The sequence below is a fragment of the Aplysia californica genome, unplaced genomic scaffold, assembly GCF_000002075.1.
Source record: "Aplysia californica isolate F4 #8 unplaced genomic scaffold, AplCal3.0 scaffold00066, whole genome shotgun sequence".
NCBI classification, from domain to species: domain Eukaryota; kingdom Metazoa; phylum Mollusca; class Gastropoda; order Aplysiida; family Aplysiidae; genus Aplysia; species Aplysia californica.
The window spans coordinates 550232-569430 of NW_004797336.1; the positions used below are offsets into that span (position 1 = coordinate 550232).

Genomic DNA, 19199 nt, shown 5'->3' on the forward strand with positions numbered 1-19199 from the left:
TTACGACGACACACAAATAGTCCAAACCTGATTTGAACCTTGAACTTCTCTGTTACAGATCTGCTTAGTGTTGCATTATGCTGCAGCAGTCAGCTTAGAATGTGTATGTGCATACGTGCATCCATGCGTGTGTTTGTGTGTGTGTATGTGAGAGAGAGAGAGAGAGATTACTAGAACCTGAGTATAGCTGTAACAGTAGCAGATACAACATTGCTGCTATGAGAGGAGAGTACTGCGGTAGGCTCTGTTACATTTTTGCAGACAATAGTGTCTGTTCTGTGCAGGTGTTTTTTGTACTGTTCAATACTAGGAATAAGAATTTTTCCTGAAACTCGTTTTTAGGATATAGTATTGCTGAATGTTTTGGTTTGTTGAAACATTAAGAAAGTTTCTGTATATATATATACATATATATGACTGGCAAAGGTAACAATCAGGCCTTTGTAATCTTCCTTATGATGATGCCTTATTCATGGCTCTAGAGCAGAAGTCACCAAACTGCAGCCCTTGGGGTCAGTCCATCTGGCTTGCCATCATGGGTGAAAAGAACAAACCTGAAAGATATGTTTGTAGCGTGCACTGGACTTGGTCACATCATGCAAATAAAAGTTCATCTGTAGACTTCATAACTTCCACTTACTGTAACAAATCTTACTTTTAACACATGAGTGTACCAGTATTTTTTTTGCTTTTGTAAAGTGTTTTACGGCGCTCGCAACTGCATAAGGTCATATGAGCATGCGGGACACATTAAACTTTTTCGGTTGGTAGGAAATTTTGAATTCTGCCCGAGTGGCGGCCGAAGCCTACTCTTATCGATTTTAGACCACCAAGGGATCATTGATATGCTCACTTGCTCACGGGACCTCCGAGATTTTTCGCCCTTGTCCGAGAAAGCTAGGTGTAGATCTTTCCGACCAGAAGATTTGGGGTGTGGCTGAAAGACAGCAGTAAGAAGAAGCGAAGGAGTAGCAGTAGAAACGCTGCAGAAAGAATCAGGAGCCCAGAGAAAGGGGCAAAGGAGGAGAGGGGGTTGGGGCAGAAAGAGGAGACGAAAGCAGACGACAGAACATTGCTAGAGAGCTGGAAATGAGGTGAAAGGCAAGGGGACAAATTTAGGGAAGAAAATTTTTCGGTCGCTACCCGGATTCGAACCCGGGACCTTTGAATGAGAGGCCAACACCTTAACCTCTATGCCACGCGAGCCCCCGTACCAGTATTGTACTGAACTCAATAATTCTCCGGCCTGTGCTAGACATTCTTTTAGTTATTTGAATAACTTTAATAAAAGTTTAGTGACCCCTGCTCTAGAGAATGAAATGTGACGTGTGCTGACAAAATGAGTTACAATGGAAACCTTATATAACAGGCCTGGTAATAACAGGGATTTTTTAAATCCCTGTTTTTTCCTACTCTTTGTCCCTGTTAAAAGTTATCAGCAATAACAGGGCCTCATCGGAGCCCAATCGGTTATAGCAGGGACCAAGGCTCGTTAACTATGTGTAAAAAGTAAGGAGAAAGAGTGACACAGTGATGGAGCAAGCCCAAGCAAGAGAGGGCTACAGTGTGCTGCAGACTTCGATCTAGCCCTAAGCCATGTTGCACGCACATGCACCACATGGCCAAAACCCCTGTTCGTGGGTACTTGTGGCAAGGAAAACTACCCATGAATAAATACAGCTGGATTAGTCCACAAATACTTGCTTCCCTTGCATTTCTGATTTACCAGGGATCTGATATAACAGGACTTTTTCTCTGGTCCCACCATCCCTGTTATATCAGGTTTACACTGTTCTTCTTGGAATTTAGTCCATGGAAAAAGATATGCTAAATTTATAGGTGGTGTTTGTACAATTTTTAAGTATGAAAGAATAAAAGACATGTTATATTCGAAGAAAATGGTGTCAATTGAAAATCTACAAAGCTGACCCAGGTGTGGATTGTCAAAAGATATCGTCATTTGCGAATTGCAAGAAATAACTCATTTTGTCAGCTTGCCTCACAAATATGTGGATATAATTAGCAAAGAGTATGACAAATTTTGGGGTAGGATTTTTCCATCTGTGTGGTATGTTTTGCAGCCCTTTCAAATCCTGTGGGCAGTTGTATGGCGCCAGTACTACCAGAAGCCCTCTTTACTGCCCCTTTTTGGTTTCTGTCCTCCTGTCTTGCTTTTTATCATTACTGTATGACCGTTGTGTAAATGTGCTTCTATTTCTCAAAAAATGAGAAAAGTCAGATGGGTGAAAGTACTTTGGGACACTGATTTGTATTCTCGTCAACCTGCACCTAGTTTTGGCACAGAAAAAGGGTTATGCTGGCCGGCGTTGTCTATTTTACCAGAGACAGTGACTGTAAATATTATACATTGTTTAGAACATTACTGAACCGTGATTCATGAATAAACCAAATCTTGGAAAAGGAAGCCTCTGGTTGTCATCTCTTAGTTTTGTTTTCATTTTTTGAATTTGAAGTGTGGAGAATCCGTGGTTCTTGTCAATTTTCAGATAGTTCTATTGGTGTGTTATCATGCCTTATCCCATAATGCCCATAATAAAATCATCATTTCATTGGTGTTTCTGTCACACTATGTGCTTTTCTTGTGCTCAAAGAGGCATTTGAAAAGGGCTCGTGAATGGCCTTTCTTCCAGTTTGACATGCATTTCTTTTTTTTAGCAGTTTTGATACATTTGTTGGGGAAGTCACGTTTCAGGAATTTGGAGTTTCCTCATTCTTATCTGGTATGCATCAAGTATTGGGCTACTGTGTCAGCAAGAGAACTGAAACACTTTTCGTGAATGCATTTGGCTAAAGTGCTGACAGGAATTATTTCTCCTTATTACGTAGTTAAAAATCTCATGAACTTGGAAAATATATATATTTTTACTTCTTGTGTTTGGCGCGCACGCACGTGTGTATGTGTGTGTGTGTGTATATGGATGGGATACTGTCTTTATTTCTTCCACTTTTCTGTGATAACAGCTCACCAGCTGACAACAGTAACAAATGTATCAAAACTGCTAGCTCCGTTAAAACTGCAAGCCTGTAGAGCAGAAGGTGCAGGTTCGAACCTTGACAGGAGCATTTCTGAGAACAGGTCATTTTCATTTCTTGTTTTCAATCTGATTCAGAGTTTCCTCAACAAGCATTAACTTACAAAAAAATTATTACATTATGCACCAAATAATGCCAATGAATCAATGAATCTGTTAAAAAAAATATTTTAAAAAGGCAAAAGAAGATGCCTACCTCAGATACATATATATGGAATCAAACATCAAACACAAGTTTTTGAATGAGTGGCAGCACCTGGATGCTCATTTATTTTGTGTTTTTGGTTGTTTTTGTTTTTTAACTCATTTGCTTGTATTTGCTACAACACCTTGAATTAAAAATCTCAACACATTCATAAGGATCATGTAAAAAACCTTTTTTGCAAGACAAACTAAATACAAAAAACTCAAAAAGAACACAGCTGAAAAATCACGACACATCAGACGACCTGAGTCGGGAGCAATCATCATCACTACATGTACAAAGTTCTGCCATGCACAAAGAATCTACAGCAAATACAAACAGCCATTACTGAAGTAGGCTAGCCTTCGTGAAATGATGGTCGGACACCAATGTCCTTTGAGGTCTGGGGAAGAGTAAAGCCAGCAGTGTAGTCGAGTTGATTCACTTCTTCAAAGTTTAAGCTGGGAAAAGTCGTGATCTGTGTCTCTAAGATGACAGCTTTGCATAGCTGGCACAGAGTCAGAATGAGAAGCCAGAAAGAGAAATGAGCATAGATGTGCTATGTAGTGTAGCATGAGTGAAGGGAGAGAGGTCAGCCAAAAGTAGTAGCCATCACAGCTCATTTATGCAAGCCCTGCTGCCAACTACACGCAAGACTGAAAGAGGCGCTGAAATCTGCGAGACAATAAGACTTTTAGGTGAACGTTTCAAAAGACTTCCATACAAGTTCAAATAATCACTGGTCCACATCACCTCCCTTTAGTAGAGCATAGGTCTTCTGAACAATAACGGGCATAAATACAAGACAGAAGACATAAAATTCACACATGGCTGACCCTGACAGACTTGTTCAGGACTCGCTCAAAGTTTATCCAGAAAAACGAAACTAGTATTCCTGCCTAACACACCACTCAGTAAACATGGTTACATTTACGTTCAACCGCCAAAAAGAGACGAAGTAAATTTTAATGCAGCTCCCCATGCTTTAGAGCCATGCACAACACTGGATGTGACCAGCCCACAGCTACTACATAGGTTGGCTTCAGTCACCACAGGCATAAATACCAATCATCCCACAACTCCGAAACGCAACAATTCTAGACACGTCTCCACGCATAGTCCACTCAAATGCTACTCTGTCAACTTCACCTCCTGATAGTTTTGTCCTGAAAAGCAGTCCCAACTAAAAATTCATCAGCTTCACATTTAATACAAACATTGAGATTCAAACCAAAATCCCTAAGTATAAACTTAAAAGGGAAGAGAGAATGCATCCATGATACACGGATGTTATCATCATCTTTTCTGACCGGTCCTCACAAACTTCTCTACCAGGAGGCAGCTCTAAGAACTGTACTCTGGAAACTCAGAGAAGAAAGTTACATTGCCTGCGAGCAAGTAAGCCACGCTACAGTTGACTACAGCTGACCAGACTTCTAATCTGAGACAACAGGCTTGCTGACATCTCCAGTGGATTTTTTCCCCCCCCAAAATATCAATACTCTGAGGGCTGTAAAAATCTCTTCCTTACTACTGACTTTACAACTCTCTGTCAGCTCACTCTCCTTTACAACATTCAACAGCTGATAAATTTTTTCTTTACAACACTCTACCCGCCAGAAAATCTTTCCTAAACAACACTGCGGGAAATCATTCCTTTACAACTCTATACAATATCCAGAAAATCTTTCCTATACCACACTGCCGCAGGGAAATCTTTCCTTTAAATACAATCTGTCCTTTATGACAATCTACAGCTGGGAAATCTTTCCTTTACAATTACAACATTCTTCAGCTGGGAAATCTCTCCATGATCCCCTCGCATCATAGAAAACATTCAGTCTATCTGAATGAAGGACTGAAATCTTTTCTCCATGGCTTCAGCATAACAAAGACAACTTTTTCTCAGCCAGAACAAAAGAAACTTTGGAAACCTTGCACTCTATAAGTAGATATGGAATTACATAAAGGCAATGCACATCAAAATATAAATAGAACTTTAAAAATTCAATTCTCACTGACCAGAGGAAGAAGTATGATGTGTAGAGTGGGTGATGCAGGCGCAGCTCACTTCACATTCGCCCTCTGCTTGTATGGCAAAACATATCAAATATTCTACTCTTTGTTGACTTTGCCCAGCATGCAATCACAAGTGGCAAACATCCAGCATACACACACACAGACACACACTCAAACACCCATACACAGACACCTACATGCGAGCACACATGACATACACACATCGCACAAAGAGGCTCCTCTAGTAGTTGACACAAGTGGGTGTGAAACTAATGGCTATACAAGTGCAAGAAGTACATACATGTGTACTTGTCCTATGTTGCAGTACGTCAGTATCGTGTCACCGATATCATATCATATCACAATACCATCCCTACAATTAAGTCAACTAGGCCAAACATGCATAGTTGCTCATTCATCCACAGTGTATTGCTAAACCAGAGGGTGAGGAACTGGGCTGCACTACTTACAGGGAGTAATAAATCAACTACGCTCACAGCTAGGAAATGACAGATGGGGCTACAGTCACTTCCACACAACACATATGACTCTCTGAAATAACAATAGAATTCATGATATTTATATAGTGATATATATATATATATATATATATATATATATATATATATATATATATATATATATATATATATATATACACACACACACACACATTCACTGCAACATATTTAGACACACACTCCAATAAGAACACAGACAGTCTTTTGCAAACACAGAGATTCCATCCTTTAAAAAGCATCTTGCTGTCAAGAGAATGGTTTCATAAAACCTCTGGATCCTGCAAACAATGCAAAAGCTAAGTTCTGGTTAGAAATATTTAGCCCTGCACAGTGTACCTCCTTGTTCACCGTGCCATAAGTGCCATGAGCGTTTTTGAGAAAGAAAATACACATTCAGAAAAAAGTAATACCTGCCCTATTTTACAAACGCCCCATTGAAAGGTATGAGTAAGCCTTTTTAAGCAAAGTAATACATGTACTGATACCTGCCCTATTTTGCTATCACCAAACTGTAAGGTATCACAAGAACTACCACTTTAAACCTCATGAAATCATTAGACATCCAACCTAAACCAAGCAACACCTGTTCCAGGAAGGGTGAGGTGGGGCAGTGGCCGTATTGCCCGGACTTCTTCCATGGGACCAGCAGCTCTAGTAGTCTTTTGAGGCCAAACACTTGCCAGCAAGACAAATTATCACAAACTGGAAAACACATTTTTCTGAAAGGTTTCCTGTTAACATACATATCCAGGTCACAAACAATTACCAAATCTATGACACGGAACAGGACAAAAGCAGAAAAAAGAAACAACAACGCAAAGAAACACTCAACGGCCCAAAAACAAGAGGAGGGAGGGAGGACAGGGGTCTCTACCACTGACAAGGCCAAAAAAAAAAGCCCACAGCATCCGGTCGATGAGCTCACAGCGAAGGGCGGGGGTGTTGTAGGCCACAAGACCAGCTGTATCCTAGCTCTCTACTTCTCTGTTCCCATGGACAAAGTGTTTGATACACTCAGAACTTTCACAGACGCCACCAATCTTCCTTTGTCTTTTTAACATCATCGGCTGACCGATCAAAGAACCAGCCTGCGACAGCGCAGTCTTTACAGAGCGCCAAACGGGGACAAAGCAAGCCTTACCGTACATAATCTTTTTTTAAAACAATTGCTGCCTTTGGTGTTCACATTCAATAAGTCAATGAAAAAAGAAAAAATAATTTCAAAAGCTACTTAAAAAAACTAAACAACTAGAGACAGGGAAAAAACTACCTACATGACATAAAGCAATCTATTCCAGCTCACATTCCGGCTCAACACAGTACAATTGTACATGTACTCCAGCTTTCAACTCAAAACTAGGGGGCGTGGCACAAAGCTGACAACCTTCATTGAAATGGTATGGGTTTAACGCCCCTATCAACACTATTAGGTTATTTAAGGGGCGAACCTTCATTGGACTACTACTCCACATCATAACACAAACAATACACACACCAAGAAAAGGAAGGGCGAATGTGTACATTTTCCCTCTCAAGTTCCCACTACGGGGAGGGGAGGGAGGGCGCAAACTGGTGCTACTGCCAGACACTTATCTCAGCTGACTCGTGCACACACACACACTGCTCATACTGAAGAGTTCTATTGTTTTTGTTTGTTTTACTAGAGATTTTATGGTGCTCGCAACTGCATATGGTCATATGAGCGCCAAGGGGTGGATGACAACAGAGAAGTCCTTACAGGGAATCAGGCTTACTCCGCTCACCTCCCTAGCTTCAACAGCACAAAGTCTTCTTCCACTATCAAGGCACCCGGAAATACTGGGTCACAAGAGTGTGACAAACATACATGTACAAAAGAAGTAGAGGAAAAATGATGATAGTAAGGATTAGGAAAGAAAAAGCAGCCGTTCCTTGTTGCAGTTCAAGCACAGTTATGAGCACGACATCGATGAATCGGCCCATTTACAATTCTACTGTGCATAAGAACATGTAAATGTCCCCCCCTTTGGGAATGACCTAAAGACACTTCAGTCAGTAGCACCGCCCCGGGGGGTAGAAGGGTTTTACAGACTAGCTGCATGTATTCAATGATCAGACTAACTGACAGATACACGACTTGTCATGGGATAGTCGAGACTGACAGAGAGAGGTGTACCACTTACAGTCATCCCCTCAGCACTCCCGGTACATTTTCTACATTGCATTACTAGTTTAGCTAGCACAAGTGCCTACTACAAACTCTCACTTCTCACATACACAGCCAAGTTCGTGAAAGATTGTAAATGTTTGACATCTCCATCAACATATCATATTTGTGACTATTTATGAGGCGTGCTGCCCAACCCATGCTGAGGGGAACCAATGCATGCCAGCAGAAAGACAAGAGACTAGATAAAAGTTAACTTCCTAAAGCCATGATTGAATTCATGTCTACTGCTTCCAACAGCAACGTGCCTAAACCACTACACCACCGATGCTGTTCAGCCCACTCTTATCTTCGCTCTCACTCGGGGAGTACGGGAACAAACAATAGTGGGTGATTACTCCACACAGTGCCAATGTGAAATAAATGGACAAGTTTCCCGGGACATAAGCTGCTGAACAAGTGAGTGAAAACTGAGCTCAGCACCACTTTCTCGGTGGACTTTTGTTTGTGGCATGTGTGCACAATGGGGAATTAGCTTCACCTTGTGGGATCTTACGAGGTTGAATATGACCGACATGGATCTGTTTGGAGATATTCTGGCCCTGTATCTCTTTCAAGGTACTTAAACCTAAAACTCTTAAAACAGGGTGCTCATAACCAACTGAAAATGCATTGTGCACAAATGTGAGACCATCCATACTTGCAGCTTGCATCCAGTCCACAGTGACCATGGAAGGGGAAGGGGGGTTTGTAATGAGGGGAACTGAACTCATATCCACTGCTTCCAACCTCGGAGTACCCAAACCACTACATCACTAATGACTGTCAGCCCAGTCTATCTCTGCTCCCACTCGGGGAGTCAGGAAACAGATAACAGCAGGTGATTACGCTATGGCCAATCATACAAGCGAAAAACAGACAGTAATAAGTTGCGTGAAACCCTCACAACCATGGTTTAGCTCATGCCATCAACAACACTTCCATGAGAAGCTGCACGAGCAAAATAATTTACTGGATGAACAACATAGTTAACACACCAGTACGCACACAAAAAAAATCAACTTATTATTCACCAGGGAGCGAGCATTGCAATGTAGACATTCTGCAGTCAATAACGCAGACAAATTTCTTGTTAACTTTAGAAAAACTGTATACTCAGAGTTTGGATCCCAGCCCCTAGTATGGTCTGTTACATTATTCTTACCCTGAGGATGAACAAGTCTGCTCACAACAAAATAATCCCAAAAAAACCAAACACATTCTAAAAATAAAAAATATATAAATAGTAAAATTGAGTGATACTTGTTTCCTCCAAAGGACTTAAAGTCCCCTTACTCCTGTGACTGAAACAGTCTGAGAGAAAAACAGCACAACCAATATAAGAATAATAAATACATACAAATCAAAGGGATCTGAAGCAACTTCTGTCCTTCCCATAGTAAAGTAACTGCTTAGTACAACTGTCCTTTTATGTTTAAGAAAAAGCAGCAATGTCTAAAAATCACGGTCTAGAACTGGGAACACCACAAGAACATTCATGTGTGTAAAAGTAAACAAATTGTCACACACACACACACACACACACACACACACACACATACATACACACATACACACACACATTCATCCAACACTCAATAAATTCAGACAAAAAAACCCACATCACTCACTCCCATGTCACAGCAGCATCACAAACAGAACAGCAATCACAATGTAGACAACTGGAGGCTTCAAAACCACTGGGGATGTATTCATCATCATCATCATCATCATCATCATCATCATCATAGACATCACCAGATCAATTTGTGAGGCCACATGCACCAAGATTGCACTTGCTAGGTGTCACAGTTCTCAACTGAGAGGGAGAGCGCTCGCGAGCTCAAGACGATAACAGCTTTAATAAATACACGAGTTCCTCGTTAGGAAGTTTATGTACATCACCATCAGCATCCTGCAAGTCTAAGTACACTACCGTCCACGACTTACTCACCTCACCTCTCCTCACTCAGAAGTCGCAGAGATGAGATGACGCCGGGTCAGCAATAGCGTACACGGAGAAGAAGAATCAAAAAGAGAAAGAGATGGATGAAAATAGTGAAAACAAATCTAGCCAAGCAGTAATTAAAATGACCCAGAGCTAGAGAGGAGTTTCATCACAATTCTTTATGTAGGACTTGGCACTTCCCAGCCAAGAAATCACACTGCGCCCATGCACGCACACAAGCACACACAGACACATACAAACATTTATGAAATGTACATAGAAGTAAAGCAATTATCTGAATCTCTCTCTCTACATCCGGACTAGAATTTTAGAGAGCAATGTACAGTACCTGGCATTTATCAAAGGTTGTTGGTACAATAAGTGCTAACCTTTTTCAAGATCCCCCAAAAAGGTCAACATTGACAGTGAACTTATTCCCTTTTGGAAAAGTCTTGGAAGTGTGAGTCTGAGGACACACAGCAGGGCACACTCAGTGTTTGACAGCCCAACTGTTCCATGAGCACTGAGGGCCAACAGGTAAAAAGGCGACAAAATACAACTAAATGAAATATATAAACGGCAGTGTCAACTTTATCTGAACCCTAGTCGCCGACTCAGTAACCAGAAATTTCACTCAGCGGAGCGGTTTTCTCTACACTCCTATGAGTAGTGTAAGAGCTGAGAAAAACTGGCCCCAAAGCTCTTTTTTACTTCCCCACCCACGAACTAAACATTTGTTTGATGTATCCTGTTGGAAGTGTATTCAGTTTGTGAATTACAGGATATAATATATCTTCGCTGAATAAAACTATTTTGATAGAATAAAAGTCCGTCCAAGTAAGTGGAAACATAAATTGTTTTATTTATACTATGCAAAAAAACTTTTTTTTCTTCTTAATACCAATACCATGATCAAAATTACTAGCCAAATACGTCGGATATTTTGTTTATAAAAGTCTGCTTTCATAAATCCTTGCAAAAAATGTCAGCACACGGAGAATATTTTGCATATTTTCACCTGGTTTGATTACAATTAATCATGTCCTATGCAAATAGATATATTTGATGAGATTGTAAACCTTAACCTGCATGGACATAGGTCTACCTAACCTGCTAGTTAATGATGATCATGCACTGTTGAAAGTGAGTTGAGAGTGAGAGCCAGAGGCCAGACTTTTCGTCCATGACACAGTTCAGCTAGGCAATAATTACAGAGAGCACTACAGGTCAACATGTTCAAATGACGAACAATACAAGGTGGTAGCCTAACAATACTGAGCTGTACTCAACCTATAGTCCATGACAGAGCAGACACAGTATGGAGGCCACAAAGGATGAGGCCGGGTCCTAGAACAGGCCTGCAGGCACACTAAACATCGCAAACTACAAGCAGATCTTTACGTTTCACAACTAAACCAGACCTGGGTAGTGCTAGAGTGTCTAGTGTCCTGCCACAACCGCTACTACAACAACAACAATAACAACAACACAGGCACTTCAGCCATTCCATTCATAATTCCAAGAGAGAGAAAGAAAGAGAAGAACACAGCAATTTCGGTTGCTTCATGAGAAAGAATAGAAAGAGCAAAAAATATACAATGCAAAAAAATAACTAGTAAAACGACGAAGCTCACAACTGGTTTTTGACACAACTGGGCTGGGGATAATGAGTAAGTCAGTCACTGTGTGTAAACGGCTTCAGTGGACACAATGATGATGTCGGGGTCAGAAAGCAGATGATGACAGTCACGCACACAGTCCCAGGTAAACATAGCTCCACTGGCCTTGTGGACAGGCCAGGCTGCCACAGAGAGAGAGAGAGAGAAAGAGAGAGAGCTGCATGCCCCATAAGCCAGGCTTTGGCCCGGATCTAGTCTCAGCACTGTCGCTCGTTGGGTCCCGGCTTCCTGGGGTCGTTGGGTGCACTGCCTGCGGTCAGCACCAGAGGGGGAGCGGAGGTGGCGGGGGCCGGGCTGGGGGCCCCGGGGGAGACAGAGGGACCCACCACCACACCGACCGACGACGCTGACGATGCTGCTGCCACTGCGGCCGCTGCCGAGGCCAAGGCTGTGTTGCGCCGGGCGTGCTGCGGGGAAGAGTGGACGTAGGTCTCCGGGGGGCTGGGCACCGCACCCGCCGCAGTCGCTTCCCCCTCCTCCCCGCTCTTGCTATCCTTGTTGCGGAACTTCTTGCGCCAGGACGGAGCTCGACGGAATTTCCCACCCTCACCCTGTCGACAAGGAGGAGAAGACAATTGTTACTGGAGAACGAACAAACAAATATACACACACACTCCCTCCACACACACACACACACACACACACACACACACACACACACACACACACACACACACACACACACACACACACACACTCCCTCCACACACATACCCACACACACACACACACATACAAACAAACACAAATTCTTATGGTAGGTTCAGTTGCCCTCAGATAACTTGTATGGCATAACAAACACAACCATTAATCACTAGGTTACTAAAATGCCAGGAGCAGATGGGGGCAAAAGGAGTTGAAGACAGAGCAGTACAGAAATAAATCATGAAAAAAGAAACAAGATCACAGCAATCACCAACCTAATAACCTTGACTATCACCAAACAGCGAGTAAGTGAATAACTGACATGAGATCAATGAAATCGTCTTAACATCTTCCTGAACAAAAAGAAAAAAGTATCAACCCTAACATGGCTTGCTCAAAAGGTCAGACCAATATGAATGGCTTCTTTTACACTTTTACAGGGTTTGTCTCGTCAGATTCACAGGCCACACACACCTGGCAAGAGGGTAACTCAGTCTAACGACACGGATCTCCATCAGCACAAAGCATGAGTCAATAAAGCAAAGAGAGCTCCCAGATAAAGGTGCTGAGACACATTCAGATTCTAGCCAGGGGTGTTCCCCCAAAAAAGGCTATGAGACACATTCTAGCTATGGGGAGTTCCCTAACAAAAGTGCAAGACACTCTTAACTTTTTTTTAGTTTAGTAGAGTTTTTTCGGCACTCGCAACTGCAGAAGGTCATAGGAGCACCAAAGGGTGGATGACAACAGAGAAGTCTTTACAAGGAATCAGGCTTACTCTGCTCACCTCTCTAGCTTCAACAGCACAAAGTCTGCTTCAACTATAACTCAAGGGACCTCAGAAATAGAGGGTCACAAGAGTGTGACAAACATACAAAAAATGTAGAGGAAAATGACGATAGTAAGGATTAGGAAAGGAAAAGCAGCACTTCCCTGTTGCAGTTCAGGCACAGTTACAAGCATGATATTGATGAATCAACCCATTTACAATTCTTCTGTTGCATAAGAACAGGTTAATGTTCCCCCTTGGGGAATGGCCTAAAGACACTTCAGTCAGTTGCACCGCCCCGGGGGGTACTCTAACTTTAGTTTTTTGTTGTTTGTTTAAGTTTTAATAACAGTTTTATGGCACTTGTTACATGAATAGGTCACATGGGTGCCAAATATAAGAGGTGCTACTAGAGGGCAGCATACAAGGAAAAGGGGGAGAGATATAGACAGTAGAAGTTTGATAGGATAGGAAAGAAGGAGCCAACCATACCAGACCACCCACCAATCACCCAACATGATAGTTGCACACACACACACACACACACACACACACACACACACACACACACACACACACACACACACATACACACACACACACACACACACAAACAAATGAACAAACACATACCACATACACACACAATGCATGCATGCGCAGCGCATGCACACACACACACACAAATACATAAATACACACACGCATACACACACACACACAAACACACACACACACACACACACACACACACACACACACACGTATGACAACAAAAAACAGTTGTTTTACAAGTAATCTTAATAATACTCAGTGGGCAGGAGACAAAGTTAAATGGTACAAACTATTACATCACAAGACCTTTTCTAGACAAACTTAACAAACATATTCATTTGTTATACATATATATAATATTTTATATGAGCAGTCCAAGCCAAATTCCAGGATATATTTTTACCCTTTCCTTTGAAGCAACTCAAAACTCACTAAAAATAAAATCAGGTTAGTAGCGGTTAACTGTGAGTGTCTGCACTGGACATCCGCCATGTTAGTAGCTTCAAAAAGCAAGAGGGTCTTGGAAATTTACAAGGCTCTCTACAGTCACAAATGTTATGATAAGCAAGCACAATATCTCAGACAACTGCAAGCACAGAGGAGAGAGCATACACCACAAGGTCCACATGAAATAAAGAAAACACAAAAATAAATTAAGCATCAACAAAAGATTACTTTCCAAACCAAACACAGAAAAAAAAACCATAAAATACAGCAGTGCAGTACAATCAAATACCCATGGAAAACACCTGTCAATAACGGAATTCACAGATAAGACATAGAAAACAGACATATTATAAAAGTGGAGCCCAAAAACACCTGCAATCTTTTCCTTCACAGAATCTTTTTCTTCCAATACGACACCAAATAATACGAACCCACATAGACTCAAAGTTGTAAGAAACCCTCTTAGAAAAAAGTTTAAATCACAACAACCAAAGAACCTTTACTTGAAAAGCAAACGATAATTCAGTGATAAAAGCATTAATTCCCTGGCATCAGTTATATATTTGCAAAAAACCATTTTAGCTCCTTCTTTTTTTAGGAAACCCAAAAGTAAATATTACAAGTTTCATCCAAAGGTTGTGGGGTCACTGGGTCGAATTAACCCCGGAGAAAGCTCTTCTATGCTGAAGACATTTAAGTGCAAAATAATATTATTTTGGGATGTTTGTTCAATTTTTCACACGTCAAAAGTATCTCTAGATCTACAAGCTTGTGACAGCCACCTTGCCCAATTACATTTGTTATAGTTAAATCTCTCTCAACAAATTCCCTACCATAAAGGGAGGCAAAAACTTTGTGGCAACAGCCTTGGCCATCGACAGTAAATATACAAGTATTTCAAATCTCTCAGCACAAAACAAATTCCTCCACCACAAAGGGAGACAACAAGATACCATTACACAAAACAGAACAAACAGACCAAACCAACAGTCCATCACCACAAAAATTCCAGGTGTACGTCAGTATTTTTGAGTAGAACAAAGTGGGTCTTGGAAAGAGGGAAAAATAGGACACTATAAAAATATACAGAACGTGAGAGAGGCCATCTGAGCACAGATTGCACCAGCAGCAGCAGCAGCGAGGTCATCAAGGACACACAGCACAAAACAAAAATCCTTGACCAAGCTAAAGTTACCCCCCCCCCCCCCCCTGCCAAATCAAGCGACTTTTCCCCACCTTTTTCTTTTCAGGATGGGCATATTGTTGTTTGGGATGGGGGGGGGGGGGGGGTAGTTCTTGGGGCAGGGGGTATTATTTTCTTTTTGGGGGGGTGATATGTTTGTTTTTAGTTTGCTTCTTTAGTAGGGTTGGGGGGGGGGGGGGTTTGGGTTTTTTTTATTAAGGATAGAGGGAGTTTTAGAAAGAGTTGTGTAAGCTGATAATTATTTTAAAGCTAGTGCAGCTGGCCCACCGGTTAGGGCAAAAAAGAAGGTCAATGACAGCACACCAAAATGAATATGACACATAAAGATCTAGATGAAAGCATATGTTTCTGTGGCTCTTTTCCACAACTAAAAAGAAATGCAAACCCTTGTGTTGGGGGGGGGGGGTCCCCCTCAATTTGTGCTCCCCCTTCCAACACCTTTCTAAGTCTGTCTTGTGGTACTATACAGCCAGACTGGCCGTGATGGGGGCAACAGAAATAGAAACTACAAAACGCTTCAACTTCAACGGAGTGGGTTTTGGTTATGGGTGTAGTCATGGTACTGAGAGTAGTTGAGGGAAGGGAGAAGGGCAAGGGCTAATGACTAATGATGTGATACACAAAGACTATATTTCTATGAAAAGGCAGAGGCATAGTTAAAGGCTAATATCTCATGATCTTCGCAACAGAATAAACGGGTATACACACACACTTTTGAAGTCTACCTCCGGGTGGGGGGGGGTTGCTGATTTTCCAGACGCCTATTTCCTAACAACTTGTATAAATAAATAGTGATATTCATTCTGTCTACACTTTCTAAATTGAAGCCAGTTTAAATTTAGGTGTTTTTTTTATGAAATGTGTTTTGTTTATTTTCACAAGACATATAGTGGCAGCCAAGATATGGGAGGACAACAAATCGGTTGCAGTAGAGAGCTCGATAGTGTTACAAAAGTTAAATACCTTGACGGTTTCTTTTCTGTGTGTGTGGGTTTAAGTTGGGGGTTTTTTTGGTTTTATTGGGGGGGGGAGGAGAGAGGAGAGTTGCACGGGGCACATTCATGGAAGTAAACGATGACGTGAAAATGAACCAGAGGGGTATCACAAAAACCTTAGGAAGGTTGCAAGTAATTATACCAACGACAACTTGGAACGAGTGAGGATCATGTGCAAAGGAAGAACACGACATTAATTGTGAAGGAAAACAGGTTGCCGACCATTTCCACAGAGAACTTTCACGTGAGACACAGACACATCAGCGAGCAATCTTCAGTTATACTTTCCTTATTCAAAATCCTTAACTTTCATATTCCACAGAGAATGGGCATTAATCTTGACAACTAATGACTCATATACCCTACACATTGTTTCTGACTGGCAAAAATATTCTTAACTCTTCTACATGACGTGAAATATATTCAGTAGAACAGTTAAGAAATGTTAACTGAAAAGAAAACAGAGCTATCCATCATCATCCCCCCCCCCATGTCTGATCCCAAGACATGTACACCTCATCCCATACAAATACACTTTTCCTTCCTCTCCTCATAATTTGACTTGCAATAAATTTCTTCGAGAAGAAATTCATTTAGTTGCCTTGCCATGAACTAAAAAAAATAATAATAATTTAGTTGATAAAACTAAGGTGTTTTGCATCCCCATTGACGCAATTCAGATCATTTAGCGGGCAAAAATGTCATCACTAGCTACCTTTCTGTGAACTATCATAATTCTGAGAGGAGTGTCAAAAATTATTTTTAATGGTGTTTTATGTTGTTTGTTTACTTCCTCTCCAAAGAGGTAACAGTGATACAAAGAGAACTACACTGTGAGAAGGAGAAAAATGTTGGGCTGAGACAATGGACAAGCACAACAGAAAAAGGCGGAGAAGACCGACCCACCAAGAACATTCTGAAAGTGAAAATAGAGAGGACTCTGGGAGTGACGCATATTACACACTAGAAAGTCTGAATTAGAAAGTTGGAGAAATTATTCCTATGCTACTACTGCTATCAATCTTTCAGGCTACAGAACTAGGGAAATTAGACAATAGTCAACACACAAGACTACAAAACTGAGTTGCTAGAAAAACCTGCTGTTTAATTATGAAGGTTTCTCGAGAACTTTTATTAATTTGCTGGAACCAATTTGGTTCATAGGTTGGTGTCTATCTGTGAGCCTTTGAATGGGGAGAAAAGACTTCCAACACTATTCTACAGTCTCTTTTCAATTGGCTTTTTAGTTGTTTATCTCTCCACTTTTGCTTTTATTGCTCTTTCATTTTTATTCTTCATATGAACTAGGTTTTCTAGAAAAAAATTCCAAAACTTAACATCAAACCAATAGAGGAATAACTTAATAATGAGGTAGGAACAGGCACAGCTGTCTACGAGATCCTTAATCAGTTCGCTGCTGTGCAGATGTATTGTGACCTCTCAAACTGGTTCCCTCTACAGGTGGATAGCAGACATTTTACAAATTGAAATAACAACTTGAGCAGTTGCTTATTCTTTTTAAGGAAAAATATGGCCATGTTGAAACCTCTCTTGAAAGAACGTTTTTCTTGTCCGTACAAATGTACATGGAAGTGACTCAGCACTAAAAGAGTTAAACTAGATTTTAAGCCAGCACACACTGAACTTGAAGTGAAATCATATTATCCTTATTTCAATAAAAGTCCTGAACGTTAGCATTTAAAGAAGGCACAGTGAATAAAAAATCAACATTGCTTGAATGATAATGCACCATCACATTTATCAAAGCATCAGCTGACAAAAAGAAATTACTTTACCATCTATGAAACTTAATGAGCGAAAAGGCATTTATCATGGCCTCAAGTTTTAGAATGCTTTGAATGATAAACCCACTATGCCTGGGCCCTTTTTTTGGAACTAAATCTAAAAATGACAAAATCATCACTAAATTGGTGATTAAATCAAAACAAGTGAACCTATTTCGATAGTTCTTCATTTAATTAATGAAATCCCGATAAAGGAGAACTGTTTTCAGCAACTGCTGAAAATTAATTTAATGTCAAAGCCGTTCTGAAGGAATGCGCCCGAGCCGCTGTCAACGGCTCACCGGCACAGTGGTTCCGACCGCGAGACGCTGGGAGCGACTTGCCGGAGATAAAGAGTTCAGAGAGATCAAATCTTTTCATTCATTCAAATGTCAGTTTAAGTCATCTTTGTGTTTAGATTAACAAGATATATATATAATGAGAGAGATTTTTTGTCAGAGCTCAATGAACTGTTTAAGCACTGCTATTGTATTTTTTAAGTGCTCAGAGCCTGTGTTCTTTAATCAGGATTGAGCTCTACATAAATGTCTGCTACTATTATTATTATTATTACTACTGTTATTATTATTATTATTATTATCATTATTATCATTATATTTACAATTATAGTGATAATTATGATAATTATGATAATTATTATTATTATTATTATTATTATTATCAGCATTTGTTCAGATCGTGAGGATGCTCATCCCTGTGTGAGAACAGTGTGAAGGAGGTCACAAAAGCCAGTGAGGGGAAACATACAAAGGCAAGACCGTGCTCACACAGAGGTGCACCATCACCAATCACATCATGGCTTCTATGGGGAGGAAAGGGGGGATGGGGAGCTGGTGTTATTCAGTGCAGCAGTTAAAAAGGCTGAGAAACAATCGGGGACTTGGTAGAAAGAGAAGAGGAGGGGTGAGGGGGTCGAGACGATAGATATGACCTGCATCGAGAAGGTAAGTATGAGGCAATGAGGTGTGGACGAGTTACCTTTAGCTGCTTTCATCTGCGTTTGTTTTTGGCCTGATCACAGAACAAAAATAGAATACATGTGATAACTGAACAGAAAACAGAAAACAACAATAACATCCGACCACCCCCCTCCCAATCATACCCCACCCCCACCCCTAAACCACACTTTCCTAAACACATACACACAATGATAAATAAAACCAAAATGAGAACTAAAGGAGAAAGGCATG

The 19199-nt window shown here is 41.0% G+C and overlaps 1 protein-coding gene across 1 annotated transcript in view; it reads right to left on the reverse strand.

Annotated features, from left to right (window-relative positions):
* Window positions 1-10070: 10070 nt before the first annotated feature.
* LOC101848338 (liprin-alpha-1) overlaps window positions 10071-19199 on the reverse strand; it is a gene marked incomplete in the record, with an annotated part of 88793 nt that continues 79664 nt past the window's right edge. The window contains 1 exon segment of the mRNA XM_013079852.2: window positions 10071-12140. Coding sequence (XP_012935306.1) covers window positions 11787-12140 — 354 coding nt within the window.